Source organism: Cynocephalus volans, chromosome 2, assembly GCF_027409185.1.
Source record: "Cynocephalus volans isolate mCynVol1 chromosome 2, mCynVol1.pri, whole genome shotgun sequence".
NCBI classification, from domain to species: domain Eukaryota; kingdom Metazoa; phylum Chordata; class Mammalia; order Dermoptera; family Cynocephalidae; genus Cynocephalus; species Cynocephalus volans.
In genome coordinates this window covers 104,372,780-104,388,526 of record NC_084461.1, presented here as the reverse complement: position 1 = coordinate 104,388,526, position 15,747 = coordinate 104,372,780, and the positions used below count along the sequence as shown (strand labels likewise).

General features: G+C 36.8%; 1 protein-coding gene across 1 annotated transcript in view; it reads left to right on the top strand.

The window, feature by feature from the left end:
• Positions 1 to 15,747, top strand: part of DTWD2 (DTW domain containing 2) — a 131,565-nt gene that overhangs the window by 10,326 nt on the left and 105,492 nt on the right. The window contains exon 2 of the mRNA XM_063088001.1: positions 15,474 to 15,564. Within this exon, the coding sequence (XP_062944071.1) occupies positions 15,474 to 15,564 (91 nt within the window). The remainder of the gene's footprint in view (positions 1 to 15,473; positions 15,565 to 15,747) is intronic.

The following is a 15,747-nucleotide window of genomic DNA, read 5'->3' as shown; positions in this document are numbered from 1 at the left end:
GAAAAAAATGTGGGGATTACTTTGCTATAGGAAACCACGAATTCTTTGAGAAGAGAACCTAATGTAATATATACCAGTTATACTCGTATGGTGGCAATGATGATACCATTCTCTCTCTCTCTCTCTCTCTCTATATATATATATATATTATATTATTATTATTTTCTCTTGACATGGAGGAGTTGGTATTTGGCTACCGATTTATTCTATTTTTAACTTTTAATTTTGAAATAATTTTAGATTTACTGAAAAGTTGCAAAAATAGTACTGACAGTTCCTGTATATCCTTCACTCAATAACTCAATATGGTTATTGTTCATAATCATAGCACTATCAAGGACTATAAGGAGTCTGAGATTTTATCTTATTTTCAGTCACACAAGTTAGCCTGCCACAGTTTTATGGATGCTGGCAAAAGACATGAAATTCTTGGGTCAAAGGACTTTATTACTCATGGCACAGAAACTAGCATGAGCTTCATGTTTGCATTGGTTCCCCTTGCTCTCCACTGACACTCCAAGTCCTGAATAGGTTTCACAGAAAAGACTAGGTGGATGCTGTGCACACAGTGGGTTTGCATCACAGCTGAAGGACCTCGAGTTTAGGGTTAGTTCCTGAATCTTTTATAATGGGTTGTAAGGAAACCTGCCCTTTGCTCCAGAGACTTATCTGTCTCTTCCAAGGCTGTCACCGTAGAGATGCCTTTGAAAATATAATCGAGAATGAAAGATTAGTGCCTTCCTCAGAAAACATTGCAGAAATGCAAGAGAGCCATGGAGGATTACCTCCCAAATCCAGTTACCAAAACTAAGAAATGAACATTGGTACAGCACTTTTAACTATGTTCAGAATTTGCCACTTTCCCCACTAAAGTTCTTTTATTTATTTTTTTTAAATTTTATTTTATCAATATACAATGTAGTTGATTTTTGTGTCCCTTTACCAAATCCTCCCTCCCCCCTCCCTTAAAGTGCTTTTTCTTTGGTTCCGGATCTGATTCTACAGTGCATTAATCGTTATGTCTCCTTAGTCTTCTATAGTTAATGATGTTCCTCAGGCTTTTCTTGTTTTTTATGAACTTTACACTTTTGAAGAGTACTGGTCAGTTATTTTGTAGAATGTGTCTCAGTTTGGGTTTGATTTATGTTTTCTCATGATTAAAATGAGGTTATGCATTTTGGCAAGAATAACTACAGAGCAATATGCACTTCTTAGCATATCACGCCAGAGGTACATAATATCAATGTACTTTATTTCTGGTGAGATTAACCCCGTTCACTTGGAGAAGGTGCTAGGTTTTTCTACTGTAAAGTTACTCTTTTTTCCTTTGCAATTAATAAAATTTTGGGGGGTGAGGTGGTTACTTCGAGACTTTGCAAATATCCTGTTTCTCCTCAAGTTTTTGCCCACTGATTTTAGCATCTATCTGTGGATCTTGCCTACAATTATTGCTGTGTTGTTCTAATAGTGATTTTTCTCTCCTTCCCCTATTCTTTATACATCTATTGATCTATTGATTAGAATTTTTCTATATAGAAGAGCTGTCTTTTCTCCCCATTTATGTATTTATTCAATTATTTGCTATATCTCTATGAAATTATGGATATTTATTTTATTTTTGGGTTATAGTCCAATATCATTGTTATTTATTTTGTTGCTCACAGTGTTCCTTCTTGGGCCATTGGGAGCTCTTTAAAGTTGGTTCCTGGATCCTTTTGACATGCTTATCTTTTTTTGAGAATTTTCTTACTTCCTGGCAACATAAGATGGTCTGGGCTCACCTGCTGTGGCTCTGGAATCAACACCTTTTTCAGGAAGCCCTGGTTTATTGTAGAATGGTATTAGAAACCAAGACCTGGGTGCTAGGTATGCTCATTGCTACTGGGATGTCCATCTAACCAGTGGACAGAGCTATGTTACCAAGCAAGGGCTTGCTGCCTGATGTGCACAGAAACCAATACCATGGCACTGGGTTTTTGTGAGGAAAACAGACTTTATTGTGAGGTTAACCAGCAAGGAAACAGGAAGCAATACTCTCAAATCTGTCTTCCTGAATGGGTTTTTAAAGGATTGGTAAGGATCAGGGACTGGGGATTGGCTGGCTCCTGTTCAGACCATATGACTAGGCAAAGGGTGATTGGCTGGGCCTGAGTCAGGCTATATGATGCAAGCAATTGCTAATTGGTTGATGAGTCAAGAGCTAATTGGTCGGGCCTGAGTCAGGCCATGTTATGCAGGCCAGGGCTGATGGGTTGGGCCTGAATCCAGTCCTTTGGTGGAGGATTTTCAGGTTCCTGTGGTGCCCGAGATCATCTGGAGGGCAAGGTCCTTCTCTGTGTGTATGCTCAGCTTACACCCTGCAAGATAACTTGTAAAACAACTTGAGATAGGGAAATAAAACCAGTTTCAGCTAGTTTTAGACAGTTTTGCTAGGATATTTTTGTGTATGGGGGTACTTGAAAAAGTTTGTGGAAAAATAAAATTAAAAGATGATGCGAGAAGGAAGGAAAGAAGGAAGGAAAAAAGATAGATAGTAAGAAAAAGAAAGAATGAATGAACTAATGAATGAACCACAACAATGCTTTGAACTTTCAGAAGGAGAAAAACCCAAGGATACTAGAGATGAGGGGCAGGGAGGGAGTGGGGTTGGGGAGTGATAGGTCAGGTAAAAGGCATAAAGAAAAATTATGATTTGTAATAATGAATATGTTAATAATAATAATAAAAAGGTAATGTGAATCTTTCCATGAACTTTTTTTTTTTTTGGTGGCTGGCTGGTATGGGGATCTGAACCCTTGACCTTGGTGATCCAACATAGTGCTCTACCAAGTTGTCCAATGCTTTTTAAACTTGAACATCTTACAGCCTTCTTTTGAAATTTACTCTTATAAATTTGCCAGAATGGTAAAGAAATAGCCAAATACTTCTATATGTCTAGGTAACTAATAAAGATGTTAGGAGACATTGTGGGATTTTGGTAGTATTAAGATAGCTTGCTGGTGAGGGTATCGAGAAATGCCAGTGACTGCCCCCAAACTATAGCTGATATCTCTGAGTTTACCAAGAGAAATACTGATATGTGCATAGGGCACAGTGGTGAGTGAGAAGGTATTAGGAGATCCTCCTCCCTGGGTCTCTGTATTACTTTCCAAGGGCTGATTTCCAAGTAAGGTCACATTCACAGGTACTGGAGGTTAGGACTTGGAAATATCTTTTTAGGTGACACTGTTCAATCCATTACAGTGTCTAACGCTTCTATATATCTTTTTGGCTATGCTAAGAATTCAGGGTCCTGAATTCTCAGGGTTGTGTTTGTACTAAGCAACCTTGAGAGACAAGATCTTTCTCCTTGCAAAGAGCAGGCTTGTTTGCTCCTTACGGTAAATGCAGTGATTTCCCAAGCTCAATGTTTCTCTCTTGTAACACAACCCACTGATCTTCCACTTTGCTCCTAAGGGATATGAGGAACTGACATAAACATTTGGGCTGCTTGTGATACCATGAATAATAAAATACTTTGTCTCTAATTCAGAAATCTCATATCTTCTGCTAGCATCCATGAAATAGACCAACTTATTAGCTTTTAAGTGTGGCAAAAATAAAATGTCAGACTCTGAGACAACATACTATGTTGTTGCCAGCTTTGCTTGAGCCTGTAAATCCCTCATGCAGAGCTTTCTGGAGAGTTAGGCCAGAGCATGTGACCTAGCCTAAATGGCTTACGATCCAATTTTTCCCTTTTGTCAAGCCCAAATATTACCATTGAAGATCAAAGAGATAGGACCTGAACACAGAGTAAAACAGGGTGATAGTAATGATCAGATTTGTTTCTAGGAACATTTAGCCATCTGGAGGGATCAAATAGAAAACAGAGAAGGCCTCTCTGAGTATTGGACCTGTTACCACTTAGTGACCTCAGCTTCTACGAAGTATGGCTCAGTCCTTGTCTTGGAATCTAGTCTGATTCAATCAGATCAATTGTGCCTCTTCTTGGCGAGGAAGTAGGCAGTACAACTTTTAGTCTGAATAGTGTAATTTATCACTCTAGCCTTACATAAAGTATGGTTTGGAAGCAGTCTCCTTCTGCAGTCACATCTCATTACTGAGTAAAGATATCTCAGATATTTTATTCTGCAAATGTTTATTATATGTCTCCTTTCACCAAGCTAGGTACTAGGGGTATTAAAATGAATGAGACTTGGCCATTACCATAAGGAACTTTAAGGGGAGAAACACACATAAGCCAATAATTGTAATATAACATGAATAGTGTGGTTTAGGAGCACAGAGGTGGGAGGGACCCTGGTGATTCCTAGGAGAGGTGGTATTTAAACTCTTCTTTGATACCTGGCTTTTCTCAGTGCCATTGATCTGTTGTGAATTTTTACAGTCCTATAGTAAATGAAGTAGTTTTCCAACCACCATTTTGTCATCTATCCAATTCCCTTTCAATGAAGTTCATTATATTCTTAACATCTGGATCTGCTCATTTTATTCTTTTTCTGGAGATCTTCCATGTTTATATTTTAGGTAGAGAAAGGAGTTCATACTCTTTTGTGTGATATCTGCAGTCCTTAGGTGAGTCCTCAGCCTGCCCATTTGTCTCTTCCTTCACTATGCCCTTCACATATCTCCTTCTCCACATATAATGAATTGCTCCCTAAAAACAGATTTTTTTTATGTTCGCCTCTGTGCTTTTTGTTCTGTTATTCTCTCTCTGTTAAAAACTCCTCCCTCATCTCTGCTGTCTGAAATCTTACTCTATTTCAAGGTCCAGCTCAAATGCCATGTTTGTATGGAACATTTCCTTCTTGCTGTCTTCCAAGTTTGAATTCCTTCTTCTGACTCCTGACTTTGTCTGTTTTCTCCACTATATGGTTAGCTTCGTGTGGGTTGACCTTCTTATATTTCTTCTGGCATTTTAAACCACATATCCTTAATTACTTTCAGCCATTTTATACTGGAGTATTGTATGAATGTTTCAGCTTTGACCTTTTGCTTATGGAACCTCTTTCAGACTCTGAGGTTTGTTTCTTTATCTCTAGATGTTTTAATTCTAGACCATTGCCTTCTGGAGTCTAAAGCAGCTGATAGTTATATGTTAAAAATTTTCATCGAACTTTATATGCTTACATGGAATCAGTAAAATGTATTTATTAAAAGCATACATTTTGGAATCAGCTCTGTTTTCTCTCGGGAAAGTTACTTAACCTCTCTAAGCCTTAGTTTCTTCATCTGTAAATTAGGACAATAATACTACCTCATTTTGACAGGTTTTGTGAGTATTAAATGAAAATATAGTATTTAGATAAAACCTCTTCCTCTGTTCTGGTCAAGATGGCGGAATAGATAGTCCCAGCTTCATTCTCTCCCACAAATCAATCAATTTACAACTATAAAAAAGCAACAACAGCTAAGCTGGGGCCCCTAGAGCTCAGGGGAAGAGGAGGAGAGACTTATGGAGTGCATGAAGGTGGGAGAAGCCATGATGAGAGAAAGAAAAAACTGCTTGGACTGTTTTGGGCCATGGCCACTTTAAGGCTGGAGATGCTGAGCACATGAAGCAGGAGCTGATAAAAGCTGCAGCTGTGCCCTTTGGATGGAGTTGCTTGGAGGTGGCAGGGGAGAAGAGGGCCTTGGTGGCCCCTAGGCCAGCAAGACCACTGATAGAGTTCCCATGGACCCACACAGGAGCAAGGAGCCACAACAACTGAAAAAAGAGGAGCCATTCATAAGCTGGTGAGTCATCACAAGGGACCGGTGCACAGCCCGTCCCGTGGGAAGTGTTTGGAGAATGGTTGGTGGGGGAGACGGGCCCACTGGAAGAACACTGAGGCACAGCAAGGACAGCCAGTCTGCCCCTAGTCAGTGCAGGACTACTCAGAAGAAACTGGTCAGGACTATAGAGTTGCATGGGGTGCAGTTTAATGAAAAGACTCAGGTCCAGATCAGAGTTTCTGCACAACCCAGATGCACCAGGTCTCTGGAGATCTGGAAGTAACTATAAGGTGAACCATTAAACCTTGAGCTGCACAAAAAGCCTTCCCTAGGCAAACAGCAGCAAAGCAAAAATTTAGCTCAACCACACAGCTCAAGTACTGGTCCCCACAGGAAGTTCCCCCATTTTAGAAGTAAGCAAAGAACAAAAAATTAGTTCTGGCTCAGGCACACCACCAGCACCACGGGGCCTGCCAGGGGACCTGAGGCATGAAGCTGGGGACCGGAACCCACTCCCACAACTAGGCACACTGCCAGTGCCTTGGGGCTTGCCCAGGGATCTGAGGCATCGAGCTAGGGACTGGATCCTCTCCCATAACCAGGCACACTGCCAGCTCCTTGGGGCCCGCCCAGGATTCTGAGGCATAGAGCCGGGGACTGGACCCCCCCCACAACCAGGCACATGGCCAGTGCCAAGGAGCATGCTAAAAACATCATCTCCATGTGGGTAGTCCACCACAGCCACCACAATAACCATGCTGCCACGAGTGGCTAGATGTCACAACCACCGCGCAGATGGTCCACCAGCCACTGGAGTGCTGACACAAGGAGAGTCACCAGCAGAGACCAAAGAAAAGAAGAGGATGTCTTTTTCCACAAATCCCATTCCAGAGTGACAGAAGAAGCATCTGCTCTACAGTCATACTGGGGGGATCTGAACACACCTCTCAGCATCAGACAGATTATCTAGGCAACAAATCAACAGAGTAACCATTACTCTTTCAGAGGGAGAGAAGAAATCTAGGGTTATCAGTGGTGGGAGGGGGGATGGAGAGGGGGATAGGGAGAGATTGGACAAGGGGCATAAAGAATAAGTACAATTTGTAACAATATATATACTAGTAATATTGATTTGATGAACATATGTCAACATTGAACCCCCAAAATATGTATAATCAATTATGAGTCAATAAAAATTAAAAAAATTTTTAAAAAGTAAAAATAAAAGATAATATCATAGAAAAACAAAACAAAACAACAAAAGAAAATAAAGTATTTAGCATAGTGCTTGTAACATAAAAGTGTGCAGTAAATGTTAAATTCTTTCTCTTTACCTTTTCCACTCTTCTTCTCCCTTCTCCTTTTCCTCCCTTCTTCTCTTTTTACTCCCTCTTCGCTCTTTCTTTTCCTCCTCCATGAAATATCATTATTATTTAGGAAATTAATCTGTTTTGTTGTTATCCAGCATCTTTGCTATTAGGGTAGTTTTTCTAGATTCAGAGATTATGGGCAAGTTAATAATTTTGCATGTGTTAATGCTACAGGTCACCATAAATAATTGCATCATGATGGAGATTTTTGTCATCCTGGGCTTTCATCAGTACTCACTTATCAGCTATACAGAAATGTTGGCTTAATGAAAACCACTTATTTTTTGGAAAGGGGGTCATCGAAATCAGTGCCTTATTGATAGCAATATTGTACTCCTTGATGTAGTAAAGTAACACTAACCTAACCCTTCATATATTTTCTCTATATCAAAGAAAATTCTCAATTCTCTTTGTGCTCTTTTGAAAAAATGGACATTTTTATAAAATTAGAAGATGACCCCCCCTCAATAAATCAGCTATACAAAATCTGTACTTTCAAATATAGACAGTTTTTAGATAAGGGAAGAGATGAACGAATAAACAAAAAGAAAATGTTTCCTAGTAACGTGGTCCCCTCATTCTGTGCTAGTCTTTGTAAAGTATATCTACTTTAGCCTTTGACTCCTTGCTTAAAAGGATGGATGTTCATGCTGTTCCCTTTAGTAGTGTAGTGGATAAGGAGCATAGAATTCTGCTACACACAGACCTGGAGGTTCAGTTTGATAGGTCATGTGGATATTCTTTATCTATTTACTCATTATTCAATATCCAATACCCAATAAATACACAGCTGGAGTCATACAAAAATGATCAAGAAATTATTTCCTTTAGAATTTATAGTGAATTAAGTGTGAGAGGAAACATGTCTAAGTAATATATATTTTTTATATCCATTCCTTGATTTTTTTTTTTTCTGTTACTGACATTGCTCAAATCAATATCCTTGTGCTCTTTTTCAAGGCTTTTTTTCAAAGAGCACAGCTTCTTTGAAGAGCCTTTGGCAATACCCAGTAAAGATCCACAGTTCCAAACAACTTGCACTCAGTGGTGTCAAGACATCTCTAAAAGAGTTTTAGGTGTCAACACATCCCTAAAAGTTTTAATTTCTGAGATTATTGTCCTTTGATAGCATGAATTGACTCATTCCCAGAGACATAGCAGCCACAAAACTGTCTTTTTTTCTTCCATTTTCTCAGTCCCCCTTTCCTCATATCCCTTCCTCCCTTCTTTCCGGCCATTTATTTATTCAGTCTTCAGGATTCAATGGAAAAGATAAGATATAGACAAATGTGAAGGAACGTAAGCTTTCAATCACTACATTTACAGTTTACAGTGGATAAAATGAGTGTCAGAGAGGCAAAGAAACTTGCTCCGAAAAGATGGCTACGAAAGAGCCAGCTTACTATAAACCTTCAACAAGCACTGTTCAGTGTGTTGTGCCTATATGTTGGCATTATTATTGAGCAAGGGGCTAGCTGCCCGATAGGCATAGAAGCCGATACTATGGCACCAGTTTTTGAGGAAAAAAAAAGTTTATTGTGGGTGACCTGCAAGGAGACAGGAGGCATGGCTCTAATCTGTCTCGCTGATCTAGGGTTCAGGGCAAATTTTAAGGAATTGGAGGAGTGAGAAAATCTGAGAGAATCTCTATGCTTGGCAGAAGTTCTAAGTAATATTTAAGACACATTATGGAAGTATAAAATAAGCATTTGCAGAGGAAAGAGTGATTAATTTGCTACTAAGAAGGCTGTTTCCTTTTTTAAATATTTGTTTATATTTCTGTAAAAGGAAAGGAAGATAATAATAGGATAACTGAATACAAAAGGATTATAAGATTCTCAGTCTTAGTTGATCTGTCACTTTGTCATTCCAGTTTTAGTAGGGGCTTTATATAGCTGCTGTGTATAGTTCTCTCTCTGGACATAGGCTTTTGTTCTCCAGGCAACTGTCTCTGAAGGCTCCTTTAATTATAAAAATACTCATTAAACTTTTAAAATTATAGATCCTATAGTAGAAACAAACTTATCTCTAGGCCAGTGATGTAAATGATTTTAATCACATACCACAGTTGATTAAAAAAACTTAGGTTGTATTTTTAATAGGTATACTTATTTATAATTACACACACTTACTATATACTAATATATAATGTGCCTGAAAACATATACAAAGATAGATATTAAAAAGGAAGAAATAATGGTGAAATTATTTTAAAATGTCTTGCTAAATAATGATAGTATCATGAAGTCTAACTATCGTAATTCAGTATTTCAAAGAACGGTATATCCTTAGGGTGAGATTCATTGTTAGTAAGATATGAATCCACAGTTCAGATAATCTTGATAATTTTTCTACTGTTCTAGGCATGCCCTCTGGGGCACAGGCCTCTGAAACTCTCATCTGAAGATATTTATTTTCTTTTTAGAGTTACTTTCTCTCCTACAACAGTGATTTTTTCCCCCACCCAAATCTATCCTTCCTTTGTTCCTGAAGCCAGTTATAAGATAAAAGAATCTAGTAAGAAAATCAATTTTAGGGGTTATGAGAATGTTATTATTTATACTTAAAGTAGTCAGGCGTGGAAGATGTTATCTACTTTTCTTTTATGATGAAAATTTATTGTAATTTTATAATAATAATATAATGCTATTTCTCCTTTCATTGGTTATGTTGAATATATAGTTTCAGAAATTTAAAAACTGTAGTTTATCTTGCAGATAATTTTAGTTTCTTTAAAATGACAGCAGAGGGCACTGTGGTATTTAGTTTTCCAAAGCCTGTTTTAAAATTAGAAGGTTGCAGTTTTTTTGTGTGTAATGCAGTGTGTTCAAGTGTAATCCAGTTAAAACCTACAAAACATTTTGTTTTTTGCTTTTTCACTTTGTTGGGACTATGAAAAAGTTAGTTGAGTACTGGAAAATTTGAGGTGCACTATTTTTCTGGGTTTTACATTTGCTTTTGTTTATTGGATAGAAGAAATCCTTTAAAAATAGTAATTATTGTAAATCTTTTCACTAATCTTTAAAGTTTACTTAAGTAAGATTATTTTGATTAAAATCAGTACCATGAGAAAAAAGCTTTCAGTGAATATTATGTAAGAAATTTAATTAAACTTTTGCAAGATGTTTTTGTAGGTCCTAGCATTTCTAGTTGTATGTCAGATATAATTTTTGTTAGCCCACAGGTTGTCAGAGATAGCATACCTAGAGTGACAGATTACTTTTGTATTACAGCATTCACTTAGGAAGCAAGTCAATCTTAGTCTGACAGGAAGCCTACATATTTATTACTACATCCTTAATGAGAAAAAAAGAAAAAGCTTATTTCATGAAATTCCCCTAGGGAAACTACTTGAAGGTTTCATTTATTTTTTAAGAATATAACTAATATTGGGTTGTATAGATTTTAAAGGTGATAAACTCTAATGAGTGGAAAAACCGTATTTATAGTGTTTTTTATAATACATTTAAATGTAGAGAAGGGAAAAATCTCAGCTCCTACTTTGGTCATTCTATTTAAATTAGCTCAAAATAATAACCATTAATGATTACATTTGTATAATGTTTGCCTGCCATTTAGTAGTTTTTCCAACTACTTTTTTGGTACCTCATTGTTACCGGTTTTATGATGGAGGAAATTGAAAACCTGTGACATGCCCAAGGTCACATAGCAAGATAGTGACACTGTCAGTCACTTAATGTTATTCCCCAAACCTATACCGAATTGACCAGTTTATGTTTCTTTGGATATTAACTTTTATTCCTCAAATCTATATAAGTTATACAAATAGCTTAATTTTTATGTTAATTCTTTTTTTTTGGCAACTGGCTGGTACAGGGATCATAACCCTTGACCTTGGTGTTATAGTACCATGTTCTAATCAGCTGAGCTAACTGGCCAGCCCTTGATTTTTTGAAAAAATGAAAGTTCATTATTTATAAATAATCAATTTTGATGTGTAATTATATGGTATTTTTTCCTTCCTGTCAAGTATAATAGCTTATAGGAATCAAGGAGCTTTTAAAAAATTCTTCTGGCATGGTGAGAACAAATAAACTCCATGAGGGCAGGAATCTTTGTTTTATAGTTCCAAATGTCTAATGTCTGGCACATAGGTGTGCTGTAAATATTTGTATAAAAATTTGTTGAGTTCATAAATTATTTAGCCATTTCCTATCTGAATTATTTAAATCTTTAATAGTTAAGTTTAGATGTAGGGAGATTGTTCTGTTCTTTGGAAAAAGATTTTAGAACGAGGAGAGCAATCACTCTGCACTAGTTTAGTAAGAGATGGTTTAACTGTTGGACAGCTAGTCACTAACATAGTGCGTGCAGAACATTATAGGGGAGGAAAGTATGAGAAAGGATGGTATTAAGGTAACAAATAAGCACGAATTCATATTATAAAGTAACTTGCTAAATATGAAGTTGGTCAATTGGAATTGCAAAAATGTTTTAAAGAACTATAATTTTATTAGTTGAAGTAATTATAGTTAGAATTAGGTTAATAAAGGGGACATATTTTAAAATAAATAGATAATGATGTTTTATGAGCATATCAAAGCATGAGCCAAAGCAATTAGTTTTAGCTTAAATCAAGGTTACAGCGTTTACACATAAAGTATGTAGCTGTTTTTTCTTTAGTAAATATCTTCTTCAGTAAGTATTTTTTGCCTCTTATGTGCTATCATTTACTAAAAGCATCACAAAGTATAACAAAGGAAGACCTGACACTCTGAATTTCATTTATAATACAAAATACTACTAATAATACTAATAATTGCTTAAGAACTAGAGAGGGCATGGAGGAGAGATCAAAATTTGATATGTAAGAAAATGAATGGATGGTATAGGAAATTGTGTAGGAGGAGAAAAGCATCCCAAGGTGGAGGTAAGAGAGAATGTAAAGGTGTTACGTATTCAACAATATTTATTGAGAGCCCACTATGGTATATGCTGGGAATATAGCACTGAAAAAACGTAGGCCAAGTCCTTGCCCTCATGTAGCTTACACTGTCTATTCAGACAATATAATGTCAAATAGAGATAAAATGCTATGAAGAAAAATCAACCAGGATAAGGGAATAGAGATAGAGAATGATAGTGAGAGAAGAGATGGTTTGTTTTAGAAAGGGGCATTGGAGCAAAGACCTGGACTAAGTGAAGAATCAAGTCCCAAAGATACCTGGAGCAAGATACCAGGCAGAGCGCCAGTAACTAGACATTCAGGTGTAGAAGACTACTGTAGGCCACACATGATACCAGAAAGATATAGGACAGGAGCCACAGCTTGCATTAGAGCAGTCTTAGATGTTTCTTTTCTGCTGGAATCCTTGTGGCAGTCTAGCATAGCAGTCCAGATCAGGGAGAAAGTGATGTTCCACACTGGGCAGGTATGGATCCTGTCTCATATCTTCATGCCCACAGGAGCCAATATCTCTTATAACAACTCTCTAGTGAGTTTCTAGGGTTCCAGTTTAGGGAAACCCAAAGTGTGATGTCCCCATAAGGTCTTTATAGTTCTCCAGTCCATATGCAGTCTACTAGTCAGGGGTCATTTTAATTACATACAGTGCTGCTTAGCAATATAGTTGTCAGGTTGTCAGGATAACAAAGCTAGTCAGTTAAGTGAAGGTCAGATTTTCACGCAGAGGGAAGGGTTTGGGCGGTAGCACTTTTGTCCACAGCTTTGTTGTTTATTGTTCTTTGATTTCTACTTCTTGAAAAAGTTCATCAAGCATTGCCAATCCTCAGGTGCTGATGGGAATGGATATATGATCAGGATTTAGATATGAATGAATTCAACTTCACTTGGAAAAAAAACAACAGTGAGGTGGAGAGCCTTAGTGCCTTGCATCTCAAACCGTGGTCTTACCATCCTCCACCCCCTCATTTCTTACCCACTCAACATCAGCACCACTGAAGAACTTGTTAGAAGTGCAGGTTCTCAGGCTTACTGAATCAGAACCTCTGGGCATTGGGAGGTCAGGGTAGGGATTAGCAGTCTATAATGAGCCCTCTAGGAAATGCTAATGAAAGCTAATGATTGAGAACCACTGTGTTAGAGGACACAAAGTTAAATGAAAAGCCTGCTCTAAGAGGGTTGACTGTCTAGAAGGGAGAGGCAAATGTGAAGATAAAACATTGTCATGTACTGTGGTCAAGTGTTAAAATGTGAGGGTACTTCAAAAAGTTCGTGGAAAGATTTGAGTATCTTTCAGTTCTATTTTACCATGAGCTTTTTGAAGTACGCTTGTCGAAATACAAGTAGGAATATAAAGGAAATATATATGACTAAAATAAAAGGCAGAGAATTCAGCTCTCAGAGTAAGAGAAACTTGCAAACAAGGGGACAGAGGAGTGTCCTGGAGCATAAACAGTATGGTCCTGGTTAGATAGTGTACTTAAAATAATGTAATTATAGCATAGATTTACGGGTTAAATTGACTTTGGTGGTGTGGCCTCAGAATCTAACCAGTTCCAGATGACCAACTTTTAATAGACTTTTGGAGCACAGTTGGTAAATATTCTTAATGGTTCCTAGATATGAAGATAACTTGATTTCTGTAGAGAGTTGTATTTAGTTATTTAGATTTTCAGAGCTCTGTATTAAGAGGCAAAATGTTTCAGTTGGATTTTTTTATTTAAAAAATGTCTCATTTGACATTTTCACTGAGTTTATTCAGAGTCCACTGAGGATAAATTATTGTTGTAGAGAGTTTAAAAAGGGCAGTTTGTATAAGTTGATTTTGTGATACCGCTGAGGAACTTCATTTATATTGAGGTTTTTATAATTCTAAAAATCCTCTAAATGAGTTGAAGTTAAACTCAATTTAATAACAGATGCTGCACAACACATTTAATGAATGATAATATGTATTATAAAAACATAGCATCATAGGTGGTTCATCTATTAAAGGTTAGAAAACGTTTGTTTAAGATAAAAAGGTTCTGTGGCAGCCCAGGGTATTACTATATTAGGATTTTAATTTGTAAAAGATTAAGCTAATGTTTGTGGACTCACAGCTTTTCTTCAGCCAAAATTTAAATAGAATTATTAAAAAAAAAATCAAAGTTGAACTCCACCCTACACATTGGAGTGCTGCTAGGGTATATCTGCGCTGTTTAAATTGCCTGGTTATGTTGAAGAAACATCAATTTTTACTTGATTCTCTTGCATTGTGTGTTTATGTTTTGGATCATCCTAGCTTATGCTTTTGATAAACTTAATATTAAAAAATTCAGAATCTTAAGTATTTTAGAATTTGGATATACCTCATCCTGCTCATCCTTTTACTGAAAGAGGAATCCTTTCTTATAGAAATCTTCAATCTGTTTGTCACTATACCCAGTTCCATCAACAGTGCTCCTCTGTTGTGTTTATTCTTGTGACCACAGAACAACTCTTTCCATCCCTGTAAGTCTGTTCAAATTCCTGAGAGGAGATCCAGTGTGGGGAAGAACAATCATACTATATCATCTCAGAGCTGTTGTATTGGTTTTTCTTGGGTTAATCATCCACTCCAGGTTGGGTTGGGGAAAGAGGAGGTGGGGTCGTGTTGCACTATGCATTCCTTCCTAAACAAATAGTAAAGCACTAAAAAGTAAGTAAACAAAAACAAAGTAAACAGTAACAAAAGGCAAAATCAATAGATAAGGTAGATACTTCATGTATATAATTCGAGACAAATATAATTTGGTGGCCCCTTAGGTTTCCTCTCACAATTGGTAAGCTCTCTGTATTGACTGGTGGCTAAGTTTGATTAGAATTCTCCTCTAGGTGGTAATTATATTCTAATATTTTATCATGTTATTGTTCCCTCCAACTTCAAATGATATAGAAGAGTTGCCAGGTTTCTCTTTGACATCAGATCTGTTCTTGTTTGGAATGCAAGTTGGGAGAAGTGTTGCTTCACGAATACAAGGACCATGATGACTTATGAGTATTCTTCCACTAAAGATAACTAAGATTGAGAATTTTGGGGGCTGGCCAGAAAGATCATTTGGTTGGAGCTTGGTGATGATAACGCCAAGGTCAAGGGTTCAGATCCCTGCACCAGCCAGCCACCAAAAACAAAACAAAACTAACTAAATAAAAATACATACAAAGAAATTCATGATGAACAAAATATCAAAATTAAAAGAAAAAAGAATTTTTCGAAGTAACCTCTATATTAGATGGTATAGAATTTATTTGAATTTTTTGCCAGATTCTCATGTCTAAAGTCTGATCTATTAAATTCGTTCTTGGTGTTTGATTTTGAAAATAATGTAGGTTTAGCAAACCTCTTTGTATAACAAATTGAGATTATATTCAAGTTTTAGGATATTGTTATATCATTATTTTCAAAACTTACAAGTTTTTTTTTTTTTTTAACCCTTTAGCCGGCCTCAGAAAGTGTGTTTGTGTCCATTTCTACCAGTGCACCCTCTGCATATCTCTACCTACTTGTACATAATTCAGCATCCAGCAGAGGTAAGATTTTGTAAAATATTACAATTTCAGGTGGATTGTGAATGCACAAGAGAAAACAGACTGATAAACATACTCATCCGCCTAACTCTTTAGCATTTCTGAAAATAAATGGATAATAAATTCTTTCTCTTTGGGAAAAAATAGTTTTTTTTTTATAAATTATGTGATAGTGTAGGGTCATAT